Source organism: Myxine glutinosa, chromosome 4, assembly GCF_964187855.1.
Source record: "Myxine glutinosa chromosome 4, kmMyxGlut1.1, whole genome shotgun sequence".
Lineage (NCBI taxonomy): Eukaryota > Metazoa > Chordata > Myxini > Myxiniformes > Myxinidae > Myxine > Myxine glutinosa.
The window spans coordinates 17,027,575-17,051,666 of record NC_136264.1 but is presented as its reverse complement, the minus strand read 5'-3'; the positions used below and the strand labels follow the sequence as shown (position 1 = coordinate 17,051,666).

Here is a 24,092-nt window from a genome sequence, read left to right as displayed (position 1 = left end):
ATACTGTGTTTACTGTAAATACTGTGTTTACTGTAAATACTGTGTTTTCTGTAAATACAGTGATCACTGTAAATCATGCTTTTACTGTAAATACTGTGTTTACTGTAAATACCGTGTTTACTGTAAATACTGTGTTTACTGTAAATACTGTGTTTACTGTAAATACTGTGTTTTCTGTAAATACAGTGATCACTGTAAATCATGCTTTTACTGTAAATACTGTGTTTACTGTAAATACTGTGTTTTCTGTAAATACTGTGATCACTGTAAATCATGCTTTCACTGTAAATACTGTGTTTACTGTTAATACTGTGTTTTCTGTAAAGACTGTGATCACTGTAAATCATGCTTTCACTGTAAATACTGCATTTAGTGTAAATACTGCGTTTGCTGTAAATACTGTGATCACTGTAAATCATGCTTTCACTGTAAATACTGCATTTAGTGTAAATACTGCATTTGCTGTAAATACTGCGTTTGCTGTAAATACTGTGATCACTGTAAATCCTGCTTTTACTGTAAATACTATGTTTGCTGTATATACTGCGTTTGCTGTAAATACTGCATTTAGTGTAAATACTGCGTTTGCTGTAAATACTGCGTTTACTGTAAATATTGTGATCACTTTAAATACTGTTTATTGTAAATACTGTGTCTACTGTAAATACTGCGTTTACTGTAAATACTGCGTTTACTGTAAATGCTGTGTTTGCTGTAAATGTCGCGTTTACTTTAAAGACTGCGTTTACTGTAAATACTGCGTTTACTGTAAATACTGTTATCACTGTAAATACTGTGTTTGCTGTAAATACTGCATTTACTGTAAATACTGTGTTTACCCTAAATATTGTGATCATTAGTAGTTGTCGTAGCCTCGTCGTAGTAGTAGTATGATAAAGCGTGTAGTTAAATGAGTCGAATGGATACGTTTCCCAAAACATTTCCAACTCGCATATTAAACTTGCGGTGAACCTGAACCAAAGTCAGTACGACCTGAAGCAAGGCGAGCATGGACCCCCACCTTTCTCCATAAATCACATTGGATTGAAACAGGATGGGGGGGGGGGGGGGGGAAATCCCATCAAAGCCTCGACTCTATGATTCAGCAGTTGCGACCTAATCGGATTTGAGTCCATCCATAATCGGATATCGTCCCTGTCCAGATTGTCCCCTTTTTTTTTGCTGACACCAAGCAAGAAGTTGCGGCGGGAATTCGCATTTAATGGCGGTCGCCTCGAACTTCTCGCACAAGGCATACAACGAGCTGAACAGGCGATCATAGACCATAAAACGGTCCACAATAAGGTGCAGGCTCATGTAAAGTTTACCAAAGCCAAATCTATATATCTATATATACACACACACAGTGAGTATCTTGCATTGTCATGAACGGCACTGAGGGATCAAACTTCTACGTGCCATTCAGCAACAAGACGGGGGTCGTGCGGAGCCCCTTCCTTTACCCGCAGTACTACCTAGCCGAACCATGGAAGTACTCGGTTCTAGGCGCATACATGTTCTTCCTCATCGTCACCGGTTTTCCCGTCAACTTCCTCACGCTCTTCGTGACGATCCAGCACAAGAAGCTACGGACGGCACTCAACTACATCCTGCTCAACTTGGCAATGGCGAACCTCTTCATGATATTGTTTGGCTTTACGACGACCATGTACACGTCCATGAACGGCTACTTCGTGTTAGGAAGCACCACGTGCTACGTCGAGGGATTCTTCGCCACCTTTGGAGGTCAGAGGTATATGAAGTGCTTCTGTCTATATCGTTGTGCTCATTACATGTTGTTATTGGAACAATCGGTCTGAAAAAGGTCTAAACGAGTGCATGACAATTGCATTGTGACATCATCAATCTGTTGCACTTACAGCTATTTGTCTCTGGTTGGTATAAAAACATCTTGTGTCGATCCTTCCACCCCTTGTACCAAGGCTACCTGATACCTATACCTACGTGTGAGTGTCTCTTGCACTTGTCGATCCTCTATATAGCAAACTCGGGAAAAATATTCCTTCCTTTGTACAACCTCTTCTCCACTACCTTTTTAACGGCTTCCTCGTCCTCCATGTTTTACTGTATTCCACTTAATGTCATTGGTCTCAGGTCATGGCGACTGGGAAGACATCCTAAAGATAGGCGCACTCGCCTGGGTTAGATTCGCAAAACCCAAATACAAATTGCCATTCTGGTGTTTCACAGATGGGGCGATTCCTCTCCGAAAAGACCGACTGGACAACCCTCCCATCTACTTTCTGAACAATCCTCTCCAAGAAGTTCTGTCACTCAAGCTTTTGGGTCTCACTATCTGCCATGATCTTTCCTGGGAAAACCACATTTCCAAGCTGGCCTCCAAAGCCAGTCGCCGACTGGACATCCTTCGTCGTGCGAAGTCCTTCCTTGGCACACCTGAGCTCCTCACCACATACAAGGCTTTCATCCGCAGCTCAATGGAATACTGCTCTCCCCTGTGGGCTGGTGCTCCTGCCTCACACCTAGCTCGTCTTCACGCTGTAGAAACCAAAGCTTTCAGAATCATTGGAATCTAATGCGATGAAGCTTACTCCGAGGGCCTTTCACTCACTCACCGCAGGCAGGTTGGTGGTCTTTCTGTCGTCTACCGACTCCTCTCCGGCCTTGCTCCCCCTGCTCTGTCTGTGCTCTGTCCCCAAAATATTCCTACAGGTCACACAAGATCTGCCAGCAACCCTCTTATGGTTAAACTGCCAAAATCTAGACTCTCTATTCACTTTCACTCTTTCATTCCTCTTTTCTCCCACCTCTGGAACAAACTCCCTCACTCTCTTCAATCCCTTTCATCCCTCCAGGTCTTTAAAACAGCTGTTCACCACCATCTCTTATCTTCCCCCATCCAAAACCTTGATCTTTTCTACCCCCGTTAATTCCCCCCCGATCCACTTTTTTGAAATACCGACTTCTTTCCTGTGTTTTTTTTACTTCTCCCATCCTCCTCCCCCCTTCCCATGCCTCCTGCCCCCAAGCCCTCTCCTAAGCCCCCTCCCTACCACAGATCTTCCGATGTCCCTGCTCTCCATCTTGTCTCCCGCTCCCTTTATCATATGTCTTATGTTTCATGTGTCAGTTTGTCTTTTTGTGATCAATGTTAGCTCTTACACAAGCCTCAATCTTGTATACAAAAAAAAAATGTGTGCGTGTCCTTCCTCGAATGGACGTTAAACTGGGTGCCTCGTCTGTTAGCATCAGCTGGTGGACGTTGAAGATCCCACCCTGCTCATGGACGAGCTTGTACGTACTGGTACCAGTGCAATTTAAATTAGAGGGTTCATAGAACACCGTACCCCACGCAGTCTCGAGAAACAAGTACACTGGTTGGGTCTGCGTGCGGCAAATTTCATTGGTCGTGATGACATAATATGCCGTATTATTTTGTTCAAGGGTTTCAAAAGTTCCAAAAATGTGGTTTATGTTCTATAGTGTTGACGTATATATTTTAGTAGAAAAAGGAAAATTTTAAAGGTTGTAGAAAAAAATCATCTGGAATTCACCGCCATTGATGGAGCGGCTGATGCACCACCTTATTTATCCCATGACATTAGCTCTTCGTGTCTGTTGTTTGTGTCCTTTATGATGTCCTTAAAAACAGTAAATTTCCTGTTTGGAATGATTTTCAATTTTTCTTGACTTCTAGGCAGGCAGAAAGAGTAAAAATATTATCTTACTCATATAGTGTTCCAAATCGAAAATTCCCCATTGGTCTGCACATGCGCGATTGGATCAAATTTAGGGTCAAAGTACTGCTAAACTACAGGTGTATTTTCCGATTCATGTTCAAAATACAACATTCAATTGAAATCAAGTTGTTCCAGACTGACAAAGTAAACCAACTGCTTAACCCCGCTTTTTGCTTCGCATGCGCGAGTTCATGAATTACAAGGACATTAGAGACAACGGACCAATCAAACATAGAATATAGAATTTGAACATTTCACACCCATCCTCGTGTGTGGAACTTTTTTTATCACGTAACACTTTATCAGACTTTACAAAGACTTCACCGTCCCCAAACTTTTCTGAAGCTCTCTCCGTCCGACCGTCCCTCTACTTTGATACTTTTGCCAATGACCATTCTCGAGGTGAAGCACGCACATGGAGGAAAGGTCACGTGACTGGAGAAATCTCGATATGTTTTCAAAGGAATCGACCGGTGACCTGGAAAATTCCCTGCTTGGAGCTTGGAGTTGGTCGTGTCGTGAGCACTGCATACAATAGGCCATTCATTTTGTATGCACCCTGTGGCCTTATTGCTCGGAGCATGGCTCGACCGCTAATGAAGTTCCCCCTGTAGGTTCGGGCAGGATTTTGTAATTTGGTCTTACTAGTACACCCGCACACTACGGGAGCGGCAAGAAGGGTCATTCCTCTTTGAGGTATATAGATTACAGTCGATCTATGGTCTGGTCTCAAGAACATTGGGTGTGTGTTAATGTACCAAGTTTCTTGTCGACAGATCGCCAAATGGTTTAAGCATTCGAGCATTTTCTCCATTCAAAACCGTTAAGGAACGGCTGGCTTGGCAAGCGCTAGCTAGCTGCTTGGTAAAGGAGCACAACCCGGTCTTCCTCCCTTTCAGTTTCGTATCAAACAGCAGGAGCGAGTTTCAAAAGTTAGCTACGAAAAATGCCAGGGTAGCGGCAGAAAGGGCCATGTTATGAACCCAACATTTGTGGGTTATCTAGAGTACAGTAGATCTTCGCTCAGTTCTGTAAGTAAACCTTACTTCACAGATGTCGGGATTCCTCCAAATTTCTTCATTTAGTGTTATAAAGAGCATGAGCGACTGTTTAAAAAGCTAAGCATACGTTTTTGTGGTTTATAATGTTTTTACTTCCTGTAGAAGCCGTTGCTCCCACAGAAACGCCATTATAACTACTAGGGCATTGCCCGTACTATATCTATATCTAAAATTATATCCCCCCCCCCCTCTATTTACATGAAATGGTTTGGTCCAAAGCGAACGGCTTCCGGAGTTTGGTAAAGAAATCGCCATCGCGTGCACAAACGCGCAGGAAAGCGAATGAATCGCAAATTCGTTTTTATTAGTTTTAAAACATAGTTTAACGCCAACATAGTTTGCAAACGTGAAATAAATGAATACGCTCTCAAATGTGCCATCCGAGGCAGAGTGTATCCGCCACGTTCGGCACACGCGATAGTTCGCTGCTCTCTGATTGGTTGAATCGTTTTTTGGACATAGCTCGGTAAGTAATTGTCCGATTAATATGAAACCTTGAAAAGGCACATCCTCGGGTCCCCAGCAATATACCTGGCAAGTTAAAAGTATATCGGACCCGTGGTTGTCGAGAAACAGCGGTCACAGACAAACAAACGTACAAACGTACAAACGTACAAACGTACAAACAGAGATTACTGGAATTATAGATAGACTAGGGCATGCCCGTACTATATATAAGCTAGGACGTGCCCGTACGTGGGTGCCCGTTCCTTGCAAAAAAAAAAAAACTGCAAAAAAAAAAAAACTGCAAAAAAAAAACAATGGTTTGGTCCATTCGCAACGACCACAGAACCCCCCCCCCCCTCTATTTACATGAATGGTTTGGTCCATTCGCAAAGCCAAAGCGAACGACCACAGAACCCCCCCCCCCCCTCTATTTACATGAATGGTTTGGTCCATTCGCAAAGCCAAAGCGAACGACCACAGAACCCCCCCCCCCCCTCTATTTACATGAATGGTTTGGTCCATTCGCAACGGCAAAGCGAACGGCGAACGGCTAAATCGCCATAGCTCGGTAAGTACTTGTCCGATTAATTTCAAACCTTGAAAAGGCACATCCTCGGGTCCCCAGCAATATACCTGGCAAGTTTCAAGTATATCGGACCGGTAGTTGTCGAGAAACAGCGGTCACAGACAAACGTACAGACGTACAGACGTACAAACGTACAGAGATTACTGGAATTATAGATAGATAAGCTATTTATACACGTTATCACTGCAGGAGAGACGCCTTGGGGAAGTGGGACATTATTAGTATTAATATTGTTTTGTAATAATATTAACAATATGCGATTATCATTAATTTTGTTATTAAAAGCGTCTTTCGAAAAACGCCACAATAAAGCTAATTTAACATGCATATACACCTCAACACGCAACGCCATTGACGGTAATGGCGGGAAAACCCGCTCGGGGGAGAAAACTCCTTTGGGGACGGGGTCAAATGAATGTGCTACAACCTTCATTATGTAACCCTTGGTCATCCTGTTAAGTTTGGTTGAGATATAAGTAAGGACGGAATGTATTGGCGTCAAAAATTCATCAGACAGACGGACAGACAGACAGACACGAAATGGCGTATTTTAGTATGATTTACCTTGTGCACAGCACTCGTGCAATTGCCTTTTAAATTAGGGTTTTGTCTTCTGAACTTCCATTACCTTTCGTAGCAATAAACCCCACCGACTAGTCCCTGACCTAAGGATTTAATCTCGTTTTTAGCTCTATTTATTTTCTTACAACGTGTGCCCTCTGATTCCACCAAACCCTCCAAAGACTACCTGAAGCTTCTCCACCAGCGTAAGGAACTTGATGTTTGATACACTCTTACTTTAGGCCAATAATTATCGATGATGCAACAAACGCTCAGAATATGTGTTGCACAATTGTACCGTGATGTTGTTTATACAAAGAAACTTGTTCAAACAGCATTGAAAAAGAAACTTATGAACCAGCAGAATAATGACCTCCAAAACTACCACAACTCCTTGAACTACTTTCACTGCTGGCTAGTATCTACTGTACATTATGTTACCGTATATCAAGATACATGTGACACAGCAATTACAGTTATAAAGGCAGTTTGATGTCCACCTTAGGCCTTGAAACTCATGGGAATTGTACATGACTGACTTTGGACGTTGATGAGCTGCATGTTGATGGGCATGTGGTCCCATGGACTGTTCAGACGTTTACTCGACCGGAGGAGAATATTTGTTGTCACATCTTAAAAGGTGGTGCTTAAAAGTACTTCCCTCCAGTACTTTAAATATATATCCAAGGACATTACAAGGACGTTCAGGTGTCATCCACAAGGCTGTCTGCACGTCTATGTTTCACACGTTGTCCGACAAACTAGGATTTCCGATCGTCGTACCTAAATTGCATTCGCACGGCTTCCTTTACGACAGTTGTAACTGAACTCCATTTACGCACCCCAACCCTCTTCCACAACCACCTTTTCCCTGTGCAGGTGAGATGGCACTGTGGTCCCTCGTGGTCCTGGCTGTGGAGCGTTACATTGTGATTTGCAAACCAATGGGGAACTTTCGGTTTGGCACGACACACGCACTCATGGGCGTCTCCTTCACTTGGATATCGGCACTGTCCTGTTGTGCGCCCCCGCTCTTCGGTTGGTCCAGGTGGGTTCTACTCGACCGGAGGACAATTGTTCATGAACATCATTTACAAACTCGTCTCGATGTCTGCTTTGGATAGTCAGGTAACACAATGTACTGGAATCATGTCATCTATGTTTGCTTGCTTATTATCTTTCATGGAACTTTCATGGTGGCAAATTACAAATTCCTGCCCGAACTTGAGTCGAACGTCATGCCTGGCCAGCTGGTTCGTGAAAGACTTTGGCCAAGCTTTCCATGGCCAACAAGAACGTTGGAATAATTGCGGCTGTTAAAAGAAAATTATATCCATACTATATTGTATTTGTACACATATGACCAGACTCGGTGACGTAATGGTTAGAACATCCACTCTGAGTCTGGGAGGTCGGTGGTTCAAAACCCGTTCGAATCATGCCAAAAATAATAATAATAATAAAGGGTCCAATCAATTGAATTGGCCACAGGTAGACTCCAATCAAGTTGTAGAGAATCTTTAAGATTACTAAATCTGAGCTTAATTTGGAGTGTCATAACAAAGGGGTTGAATACTTATTTACTCGAGGCATTCCAGCTTTTCATTTTTAATTATTTTGTAAAAATTTCCAACTAAAAAATTCCACATTGACATTATGGGCTATTATGTGTAGATCAATGACCAAAAAAATCTAAATTTAATCCATTTTAAATTCAGGCTGGAACACAACAACATGTGAAAAAAAAGTCAATAGGTGTGAATACTTTTTGAAGGCACTCCCCCCACGTAACCTATACCTAAGGTATAGGTTACGTGGTCAAGGCGCCATCTAGGAAAATCCGAAAAACTTTGCACCTCCATATCTCCGAAAGCGCTGCATAGAAAGAATTGAGACATGGCTCAATATAAAGAACTCTCCATGTGGAATAACATACGTTAATGATGATGTCATAGGTGCTTCCATTATGACGCCATAATTCGACAAGTACAAAACTTCATCCGATCAAGATGAAATTTCCTGAGCACCATCTAGGGAAAAATTGGTGGAGAAAAAAAATGAGGACGTCACGTGGTTCGGCCGCCATATTTGTTTTAACACAAAAGCCTTAAAAACCACTGAAAATACATCCTGGCGAGGGTTTGCAATCTCTGATTGCTCTTTTTCTTGTTATTATTGCTATTTTTACCCTGATCAGTTCGTTTTGAGATCTCAATAAAATATGCAGTGGATTGTGTACTTCCAGTTCAAAATGAGCCCTTCATTTGAGGTTCTACTGTATTTCCAATATCGGTCCTGGACAACATCTGAGCGTCTCGTGGGCAACACGTTGTCCGCGAGCCACGAGTTTGGAACCCCTAATATAGGGGGAGGCTTAAATATTGAAAAGTCACATGAAGTACAGTTAAGCTCTTTAATATCCCTTTCAGATGGTACTACAGAAAAGCCATGTGACCTCGAAAAAGACTGATCTCCCATCTTTTGTGTATTTTTAAATGGTCCTTGCAGGTTCATCCCAGAGGGTATGCAGTGTTCCTGTGGACCTGACTACTACACAATGAACCCAAAGTATCACAACTACAGCTTTGTAATCTACATGTTCATAGTGCATTTCACAATCCCCCTCACCATCATTTTCTTCTGCTACGGCCGTTTGCTGTGCGCTGTGAAGGAGGTACGTATTCCATACAGTACGCCTCGCACCCTCCAAAATGGACACCACGGCCTTATGTTCCGGCCAACACTCAAGCAGGGTTTCAGTGGTCTGGGTTCTAGTGTAACTGGTTTCCACAATTGACCCAAATCGAGTTACAATCTCCCCTTTCCATGCAATGCAAGTTCTGGATGGGTGTGGGTGGCCAGCCGGTTCATGAATCTCTTTGGCCAAAATCCCCCAGTCAACCCCACAGGAATGTGGGAGCCTAACAGATACTACTACTACTGGTAATAATAGCAGTAGTGTTAAAGATGGCACACTTCATGATGCACCACATGCTGCGAATCACAGGATGACAGTTTGATGTCAGATCCTATTCTGTTGTAGTCCAATCCAGAGAGCTCCAGGGGCACGCAAACAACCTCGGACATCTCCTACCATTCTGAATGCCTTCCAATCCAACTTGCTCAATTCATACAAATTGCTGCCCCATAATCCTGGGATGTTTGGTGACTTCCTAGAGGTCTCCAGATCGGTGCAATCTTATTTTACAAGTAGCCATTTTAACTTCCGGTGTTTATTTTTTGGTACATTCTTCTAAACCCAAACGACTCAACATGCTATTGCTTTCAGGCTGCAGCAGCACAGCAAGAGTCCGCAACCACGCAGAAAGCGGAGAAAGAGGTAACCCGCATGGTGGTCATCATGGTGGTTGGGTTTCTCATCTGCTGGGTGCCATACGCATCCGTGGCCGCGTACATATTTACCCACCAAGGCGCAGACTTTGGTGCCATCTTCATGACCATACCCGCCTTCTTCGCCAAGAGCTCAGCTCTTTACAACCCTGTCATTTATATCTTCATGAACAAACAGGTACCTGCGATTGTGAGGGTCTAGCTGATGTCAGTGGAAACATACAATGGAAATATCACTTCCCAATTAGTCCATCAGGAATTAATGTCAAGCTATCTGGAAAAAGCGCACCAAAAATTGGCCTGTGTCACCAAAGGTGGACGGAGGTCGTGTTTTCACCCCCCCCCCCTCCCCCCCCTGTATGTGTGCTTCTTTGTCTGTGAGGAGGATATCTCAAAACGTTGTGGAAGGACCCTGACGAAATTTGGTGGAAAGGTTGGGTGCCGAAATTAAGTGGATGAGTTGGTTAGGCGACAATAAAGATTTTGGTAATGATTCGAATCTGGATCTGGCCTATACAAAACGTAAACTGTTCAGCCTGGCAGAGGTCTGCGCTCCACTGAGTGCCGTTCTAGTTGCCCTTGTGGGTTTTTTATGGGAAATTTCCCGCCACAAAGCCTTCAGGGACACTCGAGGTGGTAGCTACACAAAGAAAACAAAAGCAGAACAACTAGCCCCTTGGATTGAAACAAGACAAATATAGACAGTTGTCTCTGCACAGAACAAAAAGGGCTGGGAGGGGTAAACTAGTCTTTTTCAAGAAAACAGTGCCTCTACCCCCATTTTTGGTAGACTGCCAACCAGGGCTAATGAGTACCACCCATCCGGGTTTGATATCAGAGTTGTCCTTCTCCTAGGCAGACTGCCGACCAAGGTGACCGAGTTCCACCTACCCGGAGCAAGTCTGGTTTTAAGGTGGGGTGCCAGACACCTAAGGTGCCAGACACCCATCTAAGGTGCCAGACACCCGCCTTTCACGCCTCCGCATTTAGTTAAAAACAGGGGTCGGCATGAGAAACCATGCGGTAGGAGTTTGATAAGGAGAAGCTATCTGAGACATAGACCACACGGGATATTTTATGGATGAGGAGTTGCTCAGTTCTCCACCACCATCCCGGTCATTCCTGACCCTTTGACCCCCAATTCATGTAAACATAGCTGATGTCTCCTAATATCTTAGTGATACATCTGATAATATTGTACTAGTTTTTTGTGGTGCTTGTGTTTTTTTTTCACAGGGCTGCCGTACGCATCTAGTGCTGTAGTAGGGTGTGATGTGGTTTACCACTCGTTGCTTTTAGCTACGGCTGCCGGATAGCTCTGCGAGTGAAAAGAGGCCGAGAGTGTAAGCTCTTCCTTCCGATACATAGCCTCTACCCTTGCCAAGACTTTCAGACTACCTCCTAGTGTTGCACCATGGTAACAGTGCTCTTTAGGGCACTGGGTAAATGTCTGGAAGATCTCGGAGTTGGTTGGTACCCTAGAGGTGTAGTGGGCATCGCCCTCCATTGTGAGGACTTGCTGTGACACTCACCAATCCAACCAGGGTTGGTGGAGCTCATTAGCCTTGGTAGGCAGTCCACCTAGAAGAAGGAAACTCCCATTGCAAATTCACCTGCTGCCTTGCAGGTATGTCTCCTTAGACAAAGGCTAGGTCCATACCTGATTCTGTGGTGGCGTCAGGAAGGGGATCCAGCCACAAAAAAACATGCCTCAAATATGCCTTTTGGCGAAGCAGCCATTAGCATCCATGCAAGCATGGAACCGGCCGTAAAACAATGACGATGACTTTGACATGGAAACATATTCAAGAACACAAAATATATCTGTGCTTATGGGGCCAGCACTAAGGCCTGCCTTTTTTACATCAAAAAAGGTAAAAAGCCAAACATTTGAACAGCCTTGGACGTGCACCTTGACCCCATGGTCAAGGCACAACGTCAACAAGGCTGTCCCAATAACAATACACATCCGCCTCAACCCCAAGGGGGAAGCACATGGTCATTCAAATGCATGCATCATGCCCCCGAGGGGCCACAATGCATGGTCATACAATTGGGACCACTCCTCTCAATAGGAGTAAGACCCCTTGATCCTCTGACAGGGAATTTACTCCTGCCAGGTACGATTTGCATCTGTGCTCTGTCTGTGCACAGATGTGCATCTGTGCACAGACGATTGCATCTGTACGTTTAGGGCCCGCACAGAAGGCCTGCCTTTTTTACAATGAAAAAAGGTAGAAAGTCAAACATTCGAACAGCCTCGGACGTGCACCTTGACCCCATGGTCAAGGCACATCGTCAACAAGGCTGTCCCCATAACAATACACATGCGCCTCAACCCCGAGGGGGAAGCGCATGGTCATTCAAACGCATGCATCATGCCCCCGAAGGGCCACAATGCATGGTCATACAATTGGGACCACTCCTCTTAATAGGAGTAAGACCCCTTAATCCACCAGCAGGGCATTACTCCTGCCAGGTCCGATTTGCATGCAGTTCTTTGCGCCATCGTCAGGACGGCATACTGCATCTGTGCGTTTTAGGGCCCCGGACAGGGCCTGCCTTTTTTACAAAGAAAAAAGGTAAAAAGTCAAACATTTGAACAGCCTTGGACGTGCACCTTGACCCCATGGTCAAGGCACATCGTCAACAAGGCTGTCCCCAAAACAATACACATGCGCCTCAACCCCGAGGGGGAAGCACATGGTCATTCAAACGCATGCATCATGCCCCCGAAGGGCCACAATGCATGGTCATACAGGTGGGACCACTCCTCTTAATAGGAGTGAGACCCCTTAATCCACCAGCAGGGCATTACTCCTGCCAGGTCCGATTTGCATGCAGTTCTTTGCGCCATCGTCAGGACGGCATACTGCATCTGTGTGTTTAGGGCCCACACGGAAGGCCTGCCTTTTTTACGATGAAAAAAGGTAAAAAGCCAAACATTTGAACAGCCTCGGACGTGCACCTTGACCCCATGGTCAAGGCACAACGTCAACAAGGCTGTCCCCATAACAATACACATGCGCCTCAACCCCGAGGGGGAAGCACATGGTCATTCAAACACATGCATCATGCCCCCGAAGTGCCACAATGCATGGTCATACAGTTGGGACCACTCCTCTTAATAGGAGTGAGACCCCTTAATCCACCGGCAGGGCATTACTCCTGCCAGGTCCGATTTGCATGCAGTTCTTCGCGTCGCCACAGGGCGGCACACTGCATCTGTGCCTGTATTGGGGGCCACAGGGAAGCCCTGCCTTTTTTGCAAGAAAAAAGGTAAAAAGTCAAACATTTGAACAGCCTTGGACGTGCACCTTGACCCCATGGTCAAGGCACATCGTCAACAAGGCTGTCCCCATTACAATACACATGCGCCTCAACCCCGAGGGGGAAGCGCATGGTCATTCAAACGCATGCATCATGCCCCCGAAGGGCCACAATGCATGGTCATACAGGTGGGACCACTCCTCTTAATAGGAGTGAGACCCCTTAATCCACTGGCAGGGAATTACTCCTGCCAGGTCCGATTTGCATGCAGTTCTTCGCGTCGCCACAGGGCGGCACACTGCATCTGTGCTCACTGCATGCACCAAAAATATTATCCCAAGTTGTGCTCTTAGGTTTTCTCTGAGCTATATCTGTGGCTGACCGTTTTACTTCAGTGGTCTTTTCCGTTATTTTGTCGAGCTGGGGATTCAAATATTGTTCATTGAATTTCGGTACAAAATGCTAGAATTTTGTTGTTTGCTGGCTTCTTACCATGGTGGAAGATCTGTAACCATGATTAAGTTGATCCAGAAACATTCAGTTTCAGGATGAGGAAGTCTGTGTCTGAACATGTGACCTCTCAGTCCAATGTGCTGTTTCCATGTGCACGCCCCTGCTTGTGCGCTACCATACCGGTGATGTAACTGTGTTCCCAGTTCCGCCAATGCATGGTCACCACGCTGTTTTGCGGAAAGAACCCTTTCGAAGACGAGGAGTCTGGCATGAGGCAGACCAAGACCGAGGTGTCGTCGGTCTCCACCACACAAGTGTCTCCTGCGTGAGGAGGGTTTGTGCATACATGAGATGGAGGGTGGCCAGACCGGTGGACCTTCAGATTGTCGATGTAACGGTTTAAATCATTGTGTTTCACTTGACGATTCAAAAATGATTGATGCAAAATCAATATTTAAAGGTGGACTTTAAGTCATATTTTTTGATTTATTTCAAGTAAGGGGTTAGCCTCGTAAGTTTTACCACAAATTTGTTTCATTAAACTCGTGGATTTCATGTATCACTGAAACGTGCATTTCTGCTAAAGATGAGTGAAATGATGACTGTCTTCCCAACTTCTTGAGTTGAGCCCAAGTTCTCCCAGGGAGAGGAAGTGCTCAAGAATACTTATAGCGAGAACAATATGACTGTGTCACCAATGTGCCTCTGCATAGTCCCACAATGGGTAGATGCCATCACTCTGCATAAGTATGGGTAGGGGATCACGTTTGTGGAGTTTAGTGTTGATCGGATAAGGTTCGTTTTTCTATCCGAGATGGCTGCCAAACCACGTGACCCATGACATCATCATTTTAAAACGATATGCAACAGGGCTGTTAGATGATATTTGTAAAATTTTGCATCGATAGGGTCAGTGGTTTCAGAGATATAATTATTTAATAATTTCCTTCAATCCAATATGGCTGCCAAACCATGTGACCTATGATATCATAAATTTAATATTTCAATACAAATCGGGCATAGATCATGTGCATGCAATTTCAGATTTTTAGGATAAGGAATTTGATTGAAACATTTTTGGCTGGGATACCACTTCACCTATGATGTCATCATTATCATGCCTTTGTTCCCCATTGGGAGTACTTGACAATGTGCCAAGTTTAAAATTTTTCCATTCAGCGGTTTCCGAGAAATCATTTTTTAATTACTTGCTTTTAATCCAAGATGGCTGCCATACATACCACGTGACCTATCACGTCACAATTATCATAACATTCTGCATGGGGATCACTCCTACCCTGAAAGTTTTGTCATTGGGAAGTACCAGTGAACTGGTACTCAGTTTGACGACCTCAGAGGGATGACGGGCTGAGTGAACCCACCCCTGGGGTTAATTCAACAATGGACCGGGATTTGAACCCAGGATCCTCAGATCCCAAGCTGGCACCCGAACCGCTAAGTCAACACCAGGCTATCACCGGGATTTGAACCCAGGATCCTCGGATCGCAAGCCGGCACCCAAACCGCTAAGCCAACACCAGGCTATCACCGGGATTTGAACCCCGGATCCCAAGCCGGGACACCCGAACCGCTAAGCCAACACCAGGCTATCACCGGGATTTGAACCCAGGATCCTCGGATCCCAAGCCGGCACCCGAACCGCTAAGCCAACACCAGGCTATCACCGGGATTTGAACCCCGGATCCTCGGATCTCAAGCCGGCACCCGAACCGCTAAGCCAACACCAGGCTATCACCGGGATTTGAACCCAGGATCCTCGGATCCCAAGCCGGCACCCGAACCGCTAAGCCAACACCAGGCTATCCTCGGATCCCAAGCCGGCACCCGAACCGCTAAGTCAACACCAGGCTATCACCGGGATTTGAACCCAGGATCCTCGGATCCCAAGCCGGCACCCGAACCGCTAAGTCAACACCAGGCTATCACAAGTAAGTGGTCTTTGCCTTATTTTCACACTCGCATTGCCGATATTGCTTTGCACTCTACTGCAAAAGATCCCGAGGAATTCCCATATCGCCTAACCAACTCATTCACCAATTTTTGTCATAACTCGTCCACAACTTTTTGAAAGAACATCTTATGTGTAGTTTTTGGTCTTATCACTCAATAGTGAAGAATTACTTTAAAAAATTCTCGGATACAAATTCGGATCTTCACCAAAATTGAATCAATTCGCCCTTGTCCCACACCCAACCTGTCCACCAAGTTTCGTCTAAATCTGTCCATAACCTTTTTTAGATATGGTCCTCACAGACAGCCAGACAGACAAAAATGGGTAAAAACATAACCTCCGTCCACCTTCATTGGTGGAGGTAATTACGATGATCTGTATCATTGGTTGTTTTGGATATTTGATATGTATTTGTCTTTTACGACAACAATAAATTGTTCGTTGTGGTTTGTTTTCATTGTTGTTAATTATGAAAACTTTTTAAAATGTCGTTATTACATCATAATTCTGTATGCATTAAGTAGTATTCCTGTACTTTTGATTTTCCTTTAATAATGGCTTCGTCATTTCTGCTGGTCCCAGTCGTCACTTCGAACTGCCATTTTGGGGAGGAGGTTGACAAAGAGTATTTTTGCACAGAGTTGCTATCTTGAGAGCTGGCTCGGCATATGGGGCATTACCTTCTATGGACTGTTACGTGGTCCTCCCGGTAACTACCTGGTCTTGGTGACCCCCGGACCGTGGGAGGAACCCCGCCAGAAGGATATATGATTTATGCGCTTTCGTAACGCAATCAATATGAAAGACACAACAATTCAAGTCAATAAGAAACCCCCACACCAAGGATCCGGATTAATGGATAATATATTCCCAATCAATCAACCACACTCAACAATCAATCAACAATATTACTCAGATGGCCATCTCATATATTTCCCCCCTTTCCCCACTCACGACCCCTCAATAGTCACTGTCCCTCACAATGTCTCTGGGCCCCTCCAGACCAAGGTGAAGGTCGACTTCTCCGCACACGGGCGGTTGACCCCTGCCTGACGTGCTCCAAACGTGCACGTCACGTACCGGGAACAGCTGCTGCAGCGCACACCTCCTTGCAAAGCAAAGCGGGCAAAGCAAAGCGCGGCTCGCAAAGCGCGCGAGGCCCAAGGTGCGACCCGTACACGCCCTCGGAGGCGTCGAGGCGAACAGTGCCGGACGCTTGGTTCCTTCCAGGAAGCCACGGCAACCTGACACGTAACAGGCAATCACCCCGCGCAGGTAACTCCTCTCACCAGACGGGCTTTTCAAACTCAGCGTTCCCAACGCTAATCAATATCGACACCACTCGCGTCGGAGCTGGGCGAGGAAGAAGAAGATGGCCGCTTCCTCAGGACCTCATGTCTTTTTTTCTTCTTCCGGTTCACCATCCCGTTTCCGGTCTCCTGTTATCAGGAGCGCCTATAACCATTTAACCACAACAACCTTTAATAGAATAAACATTAATAAGCAATGACCTGAATAGTAATTCACCTAAATCCGGAATCCGTAACTATCTTGAGAGCTGGCTAGGCATATGGGGCATTACCTTCTATAGACCCATTGAAACTACTGAGCATAATGGGTTGAAACCTGATCCGCTGGACCAATGGTTAGAGCGTCTGCTCTGAGTCTGGGAGGTCAGGGGATCAAACCCCAGCACAAGTCGTACCAAAGACTTTAAACATAGGGGAAATACCCCTGATGCTCACCTGGTAGAATAAACAGTATACTGCACTGACTAAAGGTATTTTAGACCAATATCAATGGTTGCTAGAAGACAAGGCAGCATGTAGAATCATACCAACATAGCTATTCTAGGGGGCAAACAAGAAAAATACCTATTATAGGGGGCAACCTCCCTCCTCTTCTCCCTGGGGGGGGGGGGGGGGCAACCTTAGTCCCCTAAAGGGGCAGATTTTTTTAATGCCATGAACAAACTTTGGTACAACATGGGAGTGATGAAGGTTGTGGTCAAGTTTCATCGGAATTGCGTTTGTGAACCCCCCCCCCCACCCCCCACTAGATCTCCTCAGGGCCCGATTTTTTTATTATGTATCCGCCGACAGGCATAATGTTTTCAGGTTGTCCGTCCGTCCGTCCGTCCATCCGTGTATTAAGTATTTCTGTATGAGGCGTGTATTCGGCGTCTTTGTAATTGTGGTGTCAAAGGTCACCACAATTCTGACCTTTGACTATCACCGGGATTTGAACCCAGGATCCTCGGATCGCAAGCCGGCACCCAAACCGCTAAGCCAACACCAGGCTATCACCGGGATTTGAACCCCGGATCCCAAGCCGGGACACCCGAACAGCTAAGCCAACACCAGGCTATCACCGGGATTTGAACCCAGGATCCTCGGATCCCAAGCCGGCACCCGAACCGCTAAGCCAACACCAGGCTATCACCGGGATTTGAACCCCGGATCCTCGGATCCCAAGCCGGCACCCGAACCGCTAAGCCAACACCAGGCTATCACCGGGATTTGAACCCAGGATCCTCGGATCCCAAGCCGGCACCCGAACCGCTAAGCCAGCACCAGGCTATCCCGCTGTCTCTGTCTGTAGTCACTGTCCTGTGATCTGTCCTGTGTCTGTCCTGTGATCCACATTGATGCCCCATAGAAACCCTTAGACTACGAAATCTGCCAAGATGGTATGGCAGCCATCTTGGATTACAAGCAAATAATTAAAGAATTATTTCTCGGAAACCGCTGAATGGAAACATTTTAAACTTGGCATATTGTCAAGTACTCCCAATGGGGAACAAAAGCTTGATGATGATGACATCATAGGTGAAGTGATATACCAGCCAAAAATATTTTAATCTAATTCCTTTTCCTAAAATTCTGAAATTGCATGCACATGATCTATGACCCATTTTTTTTTTTTTTTTTTTTTTTTTTTTTTTTGTATACAATATCGAGGCTCGTGAAAGAGCGAACATTAATCACACAGAAAGACAAACCGACACATAAAACATATAACATAGGGAGCGGTAGACAAGATGGGGAGAGAGGGGGAAGGACACAAACACAACATTTGAGAGCAGGGACCGAGAGACATGGAGACATCGAGAGATCTGAGAGAGGGCGAGGGCTTTGGGGGGGGGGGGGGGCGTGGGAAGGGGGCAGTGGGAGAGGTATAAAACATATGGACACTGCCAGGACTTCCAGGAAAGAAGTTGGAATTTCAAACAAGGTGGATCTGGGGTGAATTAGCGGGGGTAGAAAAGATCAAGGTTTTGGATGGGGGAAGATAAGAGATGGTGGTGAACAGCTGTTTTAAAGACCTGGAGGGAGGAGTGGGATTGAAGGGAGTGAGGGAGTTTGTTCCAGAGGCGGGAGAAAAGAGGAATGAAAGAGTGAAGGTGAGCGGAGAGCCGAGATTTCGGCAGTTTAACCATCAGAGGGTTGCTGGCAGATCTTGTGCGACCTGTAGGAATATTTGGGGGACAGAGCACAGAGAGAGCTGGGGGTGCAAGGCCGGAGAGGAGTCGGTAGAAGACAGAAAGACCACCTACCTGCCTGCGGTGAGTGAGTGAAAGGCCCTCAGAGATAGCTTCATCGCGGGAGATTCCAATAATTCTGAAAGCTTTGGTTTCAACAGCGTGAAGCCGAGCTAGGTGTGAGGCAGGAGCACCGGCCCATAGGGGAGAACAGTATTCCATTGAGCTGCGGATGAAAGCCTTGTATGTGGTGAGGAGCTCAGGTGTGCCGAGGAAGGACTTCGCACGACGGAGGATGCCCAGTCGGCGACTGGCTTTGGAGGCCAGCTTGGAAATGTGGTTTTCCCAAGAAAGATCATGGCAGATAGTGAGACCCAAAATCTTGAGCGACAGAACTTCTTGGAGAGGATTGTTGAGAAAGTAGATGGGAGGGTTGTCCAGTCGATCTTTTCGGAGAGACATAGTAAGAGTGTGAGATTTGTCAGGATTGAAAGACATGTTCCACTTGTTTGACCAGTCTGTGATTTTGTCCAGGTCTTCAGAGAGTGAGGAGGCAGCAGACTGCCGATCTGAGGGAAGAGGAATGGAGCGGCAGAGAGTGGAGTCATCAGCAAAGAGATAGAGAGGATTTTCGAGAGAGTCAGAGAGATCATTGATGAAGACCAGAAAAAGCACGGGGCCCAGAACACTGCCTTGGGGAACTCCAGCCTGAACAGGAAGAGGAGATGAGAGAAACCCATTCAGGGCCACACGTTGACGACGACTAGAGAGGAAGTCCGCCAGCCATGCGTGGAGATTTCCATGGATACCAAAGGAGGAGAGTTTGGTGAGCAGAGCGGGGTGCCAGACCGTGTCGAAGGCACGTGATATGTCGAGGGAGACAGCTCTAATTTCCTGTTTGGCATTGAGGACCTCCATCCATTGTTGAGACAGCAGAAGCAGCATGTCCAGAGTAGAGTGACCTGGTCTGAAACCAAATTCATGATCAGAGATCAAGCCATTGGAGAAGAGGAAAGATTTCATATCAGAAGCAATGATGGATTCCATGACTTTGCTGATAATTGGGAGAAGGCTGATTGGTCTGTAGTTGCTAGGATCTGTTTTTGCACCTTTTTTGTGCAAAGCGGTGATGTTGGCTGATTTCCAAGCAGATGGCAGTTGACCTTGAGCAAAAGAGAGGGTGAAGAGAACAGCGAGAGGGTGAGATAGAGCAGCAGAGCAGGATTTTAGGACCCATGGGCTGATGCCGTCGGGTCCAGTTGCAGAATCAGAGTCGAGGGTTGACAGAAACTTTTCCACCTTGTCAGGAGGAAAGGACACGGAGTCCAGGAGCAGCAGGGTACGACTGGGTATGGTGGGTACAGAGAGGGATGGGTTTGGGACACAAGATTTAGAGGCAAACACAGAGTTGAGGCATTCAGCTTTTTCACGTGCGGAGTCAGCTGTATAGCCGTTTGAGGTAAGGGAGGGGATGGAGGGGGAACAAACACCAGAAACGGATTTGACCAGACGCCACCAGGATTTGGAAGAGGGAGACAGATAAGAGAGTTCGGTCTTGAGAACGGAGAGATATTGTTTCCTGGCTCTCCTGAGGGTGGACACACACTTGTTTCAGGCTTTGTGAAAGGAAATGAGATTTCCTTCCGTTGGATTTGCTTTCCAGGAGACAAAGGCAAGTTGTTTCTGGGCAACAGCCTCACCACAAGATTCCGTGTACCATGGACGGGAGGAAGGGTATGACAACTGAAGACGAGATGGGATAAATCTGTGCATGAGAGAGAGCAATTTACTTTGGAAGAATTCCCAGGATGAGTTGATGTCAGAGGTGGTAGAGATGGGAGACCAGTCCAGATGATTGATGGCTGCTTGAAGACCGTGCCAGTTGGCCTGAGTGAAATGCCAGACTCGTCGACGCTGAGCAGGCTCCCTGAGGATGGTCAGAGAGATGTCCACTTTAACAAGGACATGATCAGATGATCCGATCGGAGCAGAAGAAGAGCAGCAGACATTTTCAGGGAAGTTAGTCATAACCAAGTCCAGAAGAGAAGATGTTCCGTTGACTGAGATCCGGGTCGGGAAATTGACAGATTGTGTCAGTCCCAGTGAGTCGCAGAAGTCCTTTGCTGAGGAGCCATGGCTGGTGAGAGAGGTACCCACACCCAGCCAACTGGCATGATGACAGTTGAAATCACCACATATGAGGAAGAGAGAGTTGGGATGAGTAGATAGAAGTTGGTCCATATCATCAGACAGCGAGATGTAGATGGAGTCATCACTGTTTGGTGGACGGTACAACACACATATGAACAAGAGGTGGGAGCGAAGGGGAAGCCGTAGCCAGAGGTATTCCTGGGGGTGAGGTGGAGAGAGTGCAGTGCAGGGCGAGTGAGGAAGAGAGTTTTTGATAAAGATAGCAACCCCGCCTCCAGGACGAGGCTCAGGTCTATCATACCGGAGGAGGGAGTAGCCCGGGAGAGATACTATGGAATCAGAGACATCATAAAGGAGGAAAGTTTCTGTTAAGCAGATCACGTCTGGTTTGACAGAAGCAACCTGTATGGAGAGATCAGTTAAGTTTGAACGAAGGCCCCGGATGTTTGAGGTCCATACCGTTAATGAAGAGGAAGGGGGAGCATCAGATACAGAACAGGGGGGAGGAGGGGTAGGGTAAGATGTGGAAGAGGTGGAAGAGGTAGGGAGAGCTGTTGAAGGTGTGTCAGAGATTTCAGAATAGCTCGGAGAAAGGGAAGGATGGGGCGGACAAAAGGTTTGATGGTGATTGGGTGAGCCACAATGAGGTGTTATTTGAGGAGGGGGAAGAGCGAGGCAGAAGGTTGGGGGAGATGGAGGTGAGAGTTTGAAGGGGGAAGAAGCGGGGAGGACGCTTTGAGGAGGGGGAGTGAGCGGGGGGAAATTGAGAAGCAATGAGGGTGGGGAGATTTGAAGGGGAGGGGTGAGGGGGGAGTTTGGGAGGGAAGGGACAAGGGGAGGGATTTGAAAGGGATGGGATATGGGGGAGATTTGGAGGGGAGGGGTGAGGCAGGAGTCTAGGAGGGGAGGGGCGAGGGGGCTTCTTGGCGGGGAGGGGTGAGGGAGTAGTTTAGGAGGGAGGGGGCAAGGGGGGAGATTTGAAAGGGATGGGTGATGGGGAAGATTTGGAGGGGAGGGGTGATGGGTAAGATTTGGAGGGGAGGGGTTATGGGGAAGATTTGGAGGGGAGGGGTGAGATTGGATTTTTGAAAGTGTACGATTTATGGGAAACGAACATTTATTGCAAAATGAGTTTCTTGTGACCTTCGAGTTAAAAATACGTTTAAGGACGCTGGATGGAGGATGGAGTGCAGGAGAGTTTAGGGAATGTAGAACAAAGGCACTATAGGAGATGGATATTTTTTTTGGGATGAATTGATTTGGTGAGCAAGTCGAAAGCAGCCTTTTAAAGAAGAAGAAGAAAAAGGTGTTATAAAATATGACGGAATACATAACTTGAGGGGAAAGTGTAAACATTGAAGGTTAATGAGTGAAAACTATCTGGGGAAATGGGGGAGAAACACGTGGTCGAAGAACGAACGAACGAATAAGAATGAATAAACGAATGAGAACAGAGAAGGAAATGTTTTTTTTTTTGTTTGTTTTGTTGTTTTTTTGAGTTGAGATTTACACAAGGAAGTAGGCTATGGGTGAAAAGCCTGGGAATACAGAGAACGAAAGTTATTGGATCACAAACGACGGACCACTGAGAGAAAAACAAAGCCTCAAGGTTGTACAGTGCACACTGTACAAGGCCTTGCTCGCGACACGGCAAACAGACGATCAATTTATGAAAGATAAACACCGAGAAACAACCAAAGTTGCACACAATAACTTCACACACCGAAAGATAAATACAGTTTCGACAAAATACAATTGTGAACAGACTTAACTTCGAAAAACGTGGAGACCGTGTGGAGCTTCGAAAATCCCTGCCGCCGTCTCCAAGATCTCGCGAGATCTCCTATTTGTTGTTCCTATTTTGTATTGAAATATTCCTATTTCCTATTCCTATTTGTCCTATTCCGATTCCTATTTGTATTGAAATATTAAACTTATGACATCATAGGTCACATGGTTTGGCAGCCATATTGGATAGAAGGAAAATATTAAATAATTACTTCTCTGAAACCGCTCACCCGATCAATGTGAAATTTTACAAATATCATCTAACAGCACTGTTGCATATAGTTTGAAAATGATGATCTAATAGGTCACGTGGTTTGGCAGCCATCATGGATAGAAAAAACTAACCTTATCCGATCAACACAAAGCTTCACAAGCGGATCCCCTTCCCATACATATGCAGAGTCATGGCATCTACCCATTGTGGGACTATGAGGAGGCATATTGGTGACACAGTCACATTGTTCTAGTTTTTAATGCTGTGAACAAACTTTGGTACAGCACGGGTGATGAAGGTTGTGGTCAAGTTTTATCGAAATAGTGTGTGTAGTTTCAGAGAAAAAGCAAATTCCTATTTTGGGGGGTCAAACCTGGATCCACATTGATGCCCCATAGAAACCCTTAGACTACGATTTTCTTAGTGCCGTGAACAAACTTTTGTACAGGACGGGTGATGAAGGTTGTGGTCAATTTTCATCGAAATAGTGTGTGTAGTTTCAGAGAAAAAGCAAATTCCTATTTTGGGGGGTCAAACATGGATCCACTTTGACCCCCGGTTAACTCCTTAAAAGACGTTTTTTAAATGCCGTGAACAAACTTTAGTCACAATACTACACCTATCAGTTGTGCCAAATTTGGTCACAATCCCATCAGCAGTTTCGGAGAAGAAGTTGCAAGTGTTTATGGATGGACGGACGACGCGCCATCACATAAGCTCCCCTGAACTTCATTCCAGGTGAGCGAAAATGGCAAGTGCTGCCCCCTTGCTTGGCACTCTGCATTTAAAAAAGATGAGTACAGACAAACAATCATACGTTGGCATCCATATTGCTCAGGCTTCATGGGCTTAATGGCCTAGCCTCCTGTGCTGAAGCTCCTTGTAAGGTAAATCAAAAAAAAACTCAATGATTGCAGGTGCTCAGTCCACGATTTAGCCAGCCGACACATGTATAAAAGGGCTGGTAAAAAAAAAAAATACTCCTACATTTGTCAGTGTGTAGAAAACAATTCTCCGCAGGTAGCGAAGCAACAG

At 45.8% G+C, this 24,092-nt stretch overlaps 1 protein-coding gene across 1 annotated transcript; it reads left to right on the top strand.

Moving 5' to 3' along the window:
- Positions 1-1,385: 1,385 nt before the first annotated feature.
- RHO (rhodopsin) lies at positions 1,386-14,010 on the top strand. The gene is made up of 5 exons (XM_068111957.1): positions 1,386-1,746; positions 7,257-7,425; positions 8,886-9,051; positions 9,667-9,906; positions 13,655-14,010. The coding sequence occupies exons 1-5, from the start codon at positions 1,386-1,388 to the stop codon at positions 13,778-13,780; spliced, it is 1,062 nt and encodes a 353-aa protein (XP_067968058.1). The 3' UTR covers positions 13,781-14,010.
- Positions 14,011-24,092: the final 10,082 nt, after the last annotated feature.